The sequence below is a fragment of the Mandrillus leucophaeus genome, unplaced genomic scaffold (genome assembly GCF_000951045.1).
Source record: "Mandrillus leucophaeus isolate KB7577 unplaced genomic scaffold, Mleu.le_1.0 Scaffold56, whole genome shotgun sequence".
NCBI classification, from domain to species: domain Eukaryota; kingdom Metazoa; phylum Chordata; class Mammalia; order Primates; family Cercopithecidae; genus Mandrillus; species Mandrillus leucophaeus.
Window position 1 is genome coordinate 6,584,423 of NW_012106030.1, and position 7,678 is coordinate 6,592,100.

The window sequence follows — 7,678 nt, forward strand, 5'->3', positions numbered from 1 at the left end:
CTGCACCCAGGAGGTTGACGCTGCAGTGAGCTGAGATCTCACCACTGCACTCCAGTCTGAGCAACAGAATGAGACCCTATCTCAACAACAACAACAAAAAGAACAAGTCCTTTCAATCTAGAACTTTAATTGCATTTGTATATATGTATATATTTTTAACAAACAAATAAACTGGAACAACACCAGGATGCCAAAGATATCCTCCAGACTGGCCAGGCATGGTGGCTCACACCTGTAATCCTAGCACTTTGGGAGGTCGAGGTGGGCAGATCACAAGGTCAGGAGTTCAAGACCAGCCTGGCCAATATAGGGAAACCCCGTCTCTACAAAAATATATAAATTAGCTGGGTGTGGTGGTGGGAGCTTGTAGTCCCAGTTACTCGGGAGGCTGAGGCAGGAAAATCACTTGAACCTGGAAGATGGAGGTTGTAGTGAGCCGAGATCGTGCTGCTGCATGCTAGCCTGGGTGACAGAGCAAGACTCCGCCTCAAAAAACAAAACAAAAAAACCAAGATATCCTCCAAACCACACCCAGGTTGAGATGCGACTGTATTTGCTGCCAGGCAGGCATGAGAGGTCACATGCAGAGTGCTAAGAGCCATATGCCAGAGAATTTGGGGGACAACAAGCCACTCAGCTTGAGATGTTGAATGGTTCTTAATGCAGTTACTGCAGAGACAAAAGCACAAACTAGAATGGCCCTGAACAAGCTGACCAGATACTAGATCCATCCAAGTTAAGGGGACACAACTCTAAATCTGCCCAAGGGTGACATGAGACCAAACAAGACTTCCTAGGTCTGCTCCAAAGCAGAGCTCAATTGGCTCAGAGCATTAAGGCAGCCCAGATGGCTCAGGCTCTGGGAAAGTACAGGGTCTGAGGATCTTTCAGGCATGACTATACCTTCTGCTTTGCCCATTCTAATCTCACTGGCAGGCCATACATAGATTGCTTCATCCTAAAGCCCAGCTCTGACTTGCTCATTCATCTAGGAAGCAATTAATCAGCTCCTACTCTATGCCAGGCACCATGACAGACACTGGGAACATAAAGTCCCTCCTTAGACAATTCATTTTTTTGAAAGGAGAAAATCCAAATATGGCAAGACAAAATGACACGTGCTTTGAGAGAGGTTCTCCTCCCTGATCCAGGACCAGCTACATAATTTAGGGAGACCAGGGCAAAATTAAAACATGCAGCCTTTTGTTAAAAAATTGCTAAAGCCAGGGGCAGTGGCTCATGCCTATAATCCCAGCACTTTGGGAGGCCCAGGTGGGTGGATTACCTAAGGTCAGGAGTTCAAGACCAGCCTGGCCAACATGGCGAAACCCCGTCTCTACTAAAAATACAAAAAGTAGCCGGGCATGGTGGCAGGTGCCTGTAATCCCAGCTACTCAGGAGGCTGAGGCAGGGAATTGCTTAAACCCAGGAGGCAGAGGTTACAGTGAGCTGAGATGGTGCCACTGAACTCTAGCCCGGGCAACAGAGCAAGACTCTGTCTCAAAAAAAAAAAAAAAAAAAAAAATTGTTAAGAATTTTAATGCAGTGACAGCAGAGCATTAAACCTAAACCAGGCCCTTCCCCAATTCCCAGAGACCCCATTCACAAAGTTGTCTAAATCCTTCTGACATTAAGAGCCCACTACAGTCCAATGCCTACTTCGCTTCCTAAGCCTCTCACAGTGACTCATATTCCTTGTCCTGTGCGCCAGGCAAATACAACTACTCAGATTTCCCAACACCTGAAACTTTCCCAATCCACTAACAGAAATGTACTCTCACTGATGAAATACTATCTACTGTCCAAGGCCTAACTTGAATGTCCCCTCCTCCAGGAAGCCTTCTCTGATAGCCTCCAAGGTGACGCTTTTCTCCCTTTTTTTTTTTTTTTTTTTAGACCGGGTGTTACCCAGGCTGGAGTGCAGTGGTGCAACCTCAGCTCACTGCAACCTCTTCCTTCCAGGATCAAGCAATCCTCCCACCTCAGCCTCCGGAATAGCTGGCACTACAAGTACACACCACTATGCCCAGCTAATTTTTTGTTATTTTTTTGTACAGACAGGTTCTCATTATGTTACCCAGGCTGGTCTCAAACTCCTGAGCTCAAGTAATCCACCTGCCTCAGCCACTTAAAGTGCTGGCATTACAAGCATGAGCTACCACACCCTTTCTTCCTGCTACCCAACGATCCCCTTACCTCACCGTGGTATGTGTTGCAGTCTACTCACATAATGGTTATTTTTGTATTTGTCACTCCTTTTAGACTGAACTTTTTTAAGGGCCAGAGTTCATTTGTCTTTCATTTTATATCCCCCAGTACAGTGTCCTAACAGATAACTTCGTTGATGAATTTCATACACAATGGGGCTATGCAAAGTGAGCCTTCAACATTGTGAACACCTTTGGGACTAAATCCAAAGAAGGACTGGCCTGGGTGCCCAGGGTCATCTTGACTTGACAGAGACCACTGAGGTGCAGACTCAGGGCATCTTCAGAACAAACCACATATGGATGCCAAGAGCACTTGCTGGCCTGGCACATGCGTAGGCCCAGGCTGGAGTGCACTGGCATGATCATAGCTCACTGTAGCCTCGAACTCCTGGGCTCAAGCAATCCTCCTGCCTTAGCCTCCCAAGCAGCTGTGACAACAGGCACAGCCATCACACCCAGCTAATTGATTTATTTTTGTAGAGACAAGGTCTTGCTATGTTGCCCAGACAGGTCTCAAACTCCTGGCCTCAAGGGATCCTCTCACCTCAGCCTTCCAGCCACCACACCCCACCACAGGTAACTTTCAGTGGACAAATAAATACCCAGGGACTCAGCAAAACAAGGTATCTCAAGAAGCAGCATTCCTCTTCCCCAACTTAGAGCAGAAAATTCTTACCGGGGTCCAGGAATTTACACTAAAGACCACTCCTCTTTCAGTATAGTTTATATTCCTGTCAATGTTTTCAGTTAGGGATGTAGTCAAATTTCTGTGAAAATCATTTTTCTGCATTTTCGAGCTGTTGAAGACAAAGAGGAATAAACTGGTTACAAATGAGAAAACAATTAATCCCCTGAAAAACTGAACTGAAGAATATAGTCATGTTAATCACAGGTTAAAAGACTACAAAATTTTAACATCAGAAGGCTGAAGGAGCAACACAGAAAACAAAATTTTAGAAAAACCTTCATTTCACAAAATCTTTTAGTAAACACATTTCTAAGGCTTAAAAGCCTATCCTTAGAAAAAATATTTCCTATAATATCAGAGCTCTGCGGTAGGAGTAAAAAGCTTCAATTCTTTCCAGATTATGAAAAAAGTAGATATTTCAACATTTCACATAAAAGGGAAAGAAACAGGTGTCAGCTGGTGGGGAAACTGGTATGTAGGCATACTGATTTATTCATTTATTTATTTATTTATATTTATTTATTTATTTGAGACGGAGTCTTGCTCTGTCACCCAGGCTGGAGTGCAGTGGCGCGATCTCGGCTCACTGCAACCTCTGCCTCCTGGGTTCAAGCAATTCTCCTGTCTCAGCCTCCCGAGTAGCCTGGAACTACAGGCATGCACCATCACACCCGGCTAATTGTTTTGTATTTTTAATAGAGATGGGGTTTCACCACGTTGGCCAGGCTGGGCTCGAACTCCTGAGCTCAGGTGATCCACCTGCCTTGGCCTCCCAAAGTGCTGGAATTACAGGCGTCAGCCATCGCGCCCAGCCAGCCTACTGATTTATCTTCAAAGACGTGCTATAATTAATTATACAATAAAAATACATTTTCACATTCAGATATGTCAACCAGCCATAAAGCAGATGACTCAGGGAGCCAGAGAGGCTTCGGAAATGACTGAAGTAGGGAGTGGACAACAGCCGTAAGTGACGGGGCCCTGGGCACGACACCAACTAGTGTCAGGGTTCTGACAACCCGAAGAAAGATTGCAAGCCTAATCGAAAGGTGTCCAATGTGATTAAAAAACAACAAAAGTATGTTGAAGGAATGGTTTGCTAGGAGAAAAAAAAAACAATAAACCTTATCCAATTCAAACAGAACAAACAATGAGGATTTCACTGAGCCCTTTCTGTGTAATTTTCATTCTTCCAAAGTGCTAAGATCATTCCTCTCAGCACTTTTCATTGCAATACTCTATTTTTTAGTATCTCACTCTTGACCATCCTTAAATATCTCGGTTAAGCCATCACTTCTTCAAGGAGAGCTCTCCTGTGCCCACGCCAGGACGCTCTGTGGCAAATCCCCAGAGCACCTTGCATTTTTTCTTCCTAACACTTAACAATGTCCACAATTACTTGTTTAGTACTTTCCAGGCCATATACCTGAGAGCAGGAACTGTTTCTGTCTTGTTCACAATGATATCTCTAGTGCCTGAACCAGTTCCTGGCACCTACTGATTAAAAAATGATATTTTATTGTTTGTATTATTTTGTTATATTTTATTAATAAATACACACATATTTATAATATTAATAACTTATTAAATGAATGCATAAATGACTAGTGGTTGGTACCCGACTCCAGCAGAAAATATCATTTCTTAAAATACAAATCAGGCCTCTGGCCCTTACCACAGAGGGCTTCTTCCCACACTGTCTCACTGATAAATACATTTTCATGGTAAAATCGGGGTAAAGTTTATGTGTAAGACAATAATATAGATAGTTATAATAATACTAACTACATTTCTTTTTTCTTTGAGACAGGGTCTCACTCTGTTGCCTAGACTGGAATGCATTGGCGTGATCTCAGCTCACTGCAGCCTCAACCTCCTAGGCTCAAGCAATCCTCCCACCACAGCCTCCCAAGTAGCTGGGACTACAGGCACACACCACCACGCCTGGCTAATTTTGTTCATTTTTTTATAGATATAGGGCTCTCACTATGTTGCCGAGTCTGGTCCTGAACTCCTAGACTTAAGGGATCCTCCTGCCTCAGCCTCCCAGAGTGCTAGGATTACAGGTAGGAGCCACTGTGCCCAGCCACTACCTACCATTTAATGAGCAACTCAATATGTGCAAATTGCTTTACATCCACCACTGCATGTCATCCACACCATAATTCTGAGAGTGCTGATGTGTTTTTTCCATTTATAGCTCCAAAAATCAAGCAGCTTCTTTAAAAATCACACAGCTGCAAGTGACAAATCTGGAAGCTGAATCTACAGCTGTCTCTCAACAAATCCCATGTTCTCAACCTCTATAGGGGATCCCCTTCAGGTGAGATGTCCTCTTTCTATGAACAATGTTGGAATCCACTTACCCCTGGGTGTGGTTTTGCTGGCCACCACATGCAATGAACAGAGGGTTCTCAGGTAGGTTGCAGTCACTGAGGAAACAGTCAAATGAGTTAGGCATTTGTCTACCTCACAAGCATGAATTTTACCGAGAATCCGTAGCGCGCTTCAATCATCTCCCAAAGGCTTAAAGTATTCATTATCTAGCCAAACAGGACCAAGTAAGAGCCCATGTTCTCCCAGAGAGGGTGGATAGGCTGACAGCTGTCACTATCATGGTAATCCAGGCAGCCCCACGCTGCCAGTCACCCCAGACTCAGCCTTTCTCTTCCCTCCCCACTCCACCTGCTGAGCTGTTCCACGCTAACACGAAACATCTCAGAATTTGAGACTGCGATCAAAACTGGTTCCCAATTATATCACCTTCTGCCCAATTACACACATTTATGCCTAAATGTGTCAGAATTTCTCCATTTCATTTCTTTAAAAAAATCCATAATTTCAATAATTAAATAGCTAACGAAGGATCCCCTTTTACAAGTGAAAAAGCTTCTGAGAATGTAAGAGATAAACTCTTACATTGGGGGAGGCTTTCCCCCAACACTGAACAGAAGCATTGAGGAAGTAGGTATTAACATAAGAAGAGTATTCTGGAATGAAGACTATCTTAAAAAGATGTGTATGGAGGTCACTGAGGGAGGCTGGCGTAATACAGAAGTAATGTGGAGTGTAGGGATGAGGAAAATTAGCTGCTGAAAAAGGAATTCCAAAAGGAGGTGGGAAAAAGCTGAAGGCAAACTCTTCCTACCAAAACATTTCTCTAGCTAGGTTTGAGCTGAGGAAAAGGTTCTCTCTTTGAACCTTTTCTTCTCCACCACAGGATGCAGAAAGCAGCCTTACGGCGTTAGAACTGTACTTTCAAATAGAGTTTGAGGTGAGTAGAGTTCTGGCTGGGAATGTAACTACCACTATTTCATTGCTTTTTTGGGAAAATATACCGTAAGTTCCAAATAACGTAAGTGAGTTTTGGAAGATAACCTGTCATTAGTAAGCTGGAAAATGCCCATTAATATGAGCATATATGTGTTTTCCTTTCTGTTATGAATTTTTTTGTGTTGTCTCTTTTTGGAGACTTCTCTGAATTTCCCACAAATTTTCATAAATTCTGATGAACCTTTCTTTGTATATGTATGCAAAGAAGCAATCAACTCATGGAATTTTATACCTTGGTAAATTAGAACAGGGATCAAGAGACAAGAAATATGTTCTCAATTATCTTTTCCTAATGAAAGAATAAGGTCCAGCTATACAGCTTTCCTTAGCTATTTGGAGAACCAAATCAAAAATGAACACCAAAAAAATGTTTTCCAGGTTGGATTATAAAAAATGAATAAGTGCAGGTCAATCACTCAGACATGCCCATATGTTATGAGTCCTTCCAATATAAGCTTTGCTTCCTTCTAATAAAAATAATAGTAACCAACACTTAGTAAGTGCTTACTCTATGCTAAACCCTTTACATGACTGATCTAATTTACTCCTCACAAAAATCCTATGATGAAAATAGTATTGCTGTCCCAATTTTACAGGTGAGGAAATAAGATTTTGGAACGTTTAGCAACTTGTTCCAGATAACTCAGTAGTGAGTGGCAGATCTCTTAAATTCTGTACAACCACAGCAGTATGCACCTAAAAACCCACATCCAAGGATAGCTTGGGGATTTTAGTTGAGGTTTATTTCACTATTAAAAGTGGCATTCATATGAGATTGCTATCCCTGCCAAATTGTTACTCACTGAGTGTTAAAAACAAGTTTATTATGTACCAAGCTAAGGTCAAATTTGTCATCAAAGGGAATTTTGTTTCAAATCAACACAACACATAATTATGGTTAACATTGGTTGGACACTAGCAAATGTTCATAAGGGTAAAGGATCATCACCCAGTATAATATTCTAGACCTACATTCTGTAGGCCATTCCAACTTACAAACAGCCAACTCTGCTATGATCCTGACCTGGAACAGTCTCCCAGGCACAGGTCCTGCCCAGAGAACCCTCTTTCCCACTGCTGGTGGTACAGCCTAAGCTTCCCACTCTGCCCTTTCCCTGATTCAGGGGCTGCCCCGTGCTTCCTAGCAACACCCACATCTCAACCTGGTTCAGGTCAGCAGTAGGGAGAGGCTCCAAGTCCAACAGTATGGTCAGAAATGGGTTCTCTGGGCCAGGCGTAGTGGCTCACGCCTGTAATCTCAGCACTTTGGGAGGCAGAGGTAGGTGGATCACTTAAAGTCAGGAGATCGAGACCAGACTGGCCAATGAACATGGCAAAACTCTGTCTCTACTAAAAATATAAAAATTAGCTGGATGTGGTAGTGCGTGCCTATAGTCACAGCTACTCAGGAGGCTGAGGCAGGAGAATCACTTGAACCTGGGAGGCA

The 7,678-nt window shown here is 43.1% G+C and overlaps 1 protein-coding gene across 1 annotated transcript in view; it reads right to left on the reverse strand.

Moving 5' to 3' along the window:
• Positions 1-7,678, reverse strand: part of GPLD1 (glycosylphosphatidylinositol specific phospholipase D1) — a 75,472-nt gene that overhangs the window by 36,322 nt on the left and 31,472 nt on the right. The window contains exons 11-12 of the mRNA XM_011998202.1: positions 5,265-5,330; positions 2,887-3,007 (exon numbers count right to left, since the gene is read on the reverse strand). Coding sequence (XP_011853592.1) covers positions 2,887-3,007; positions 5,265-5,330 — 187 coding nt within the window. The remainder of the gene's footprint in view (positions 1-2,886; positions 3,008-5,264; positions 5,331-7,678) is intronic.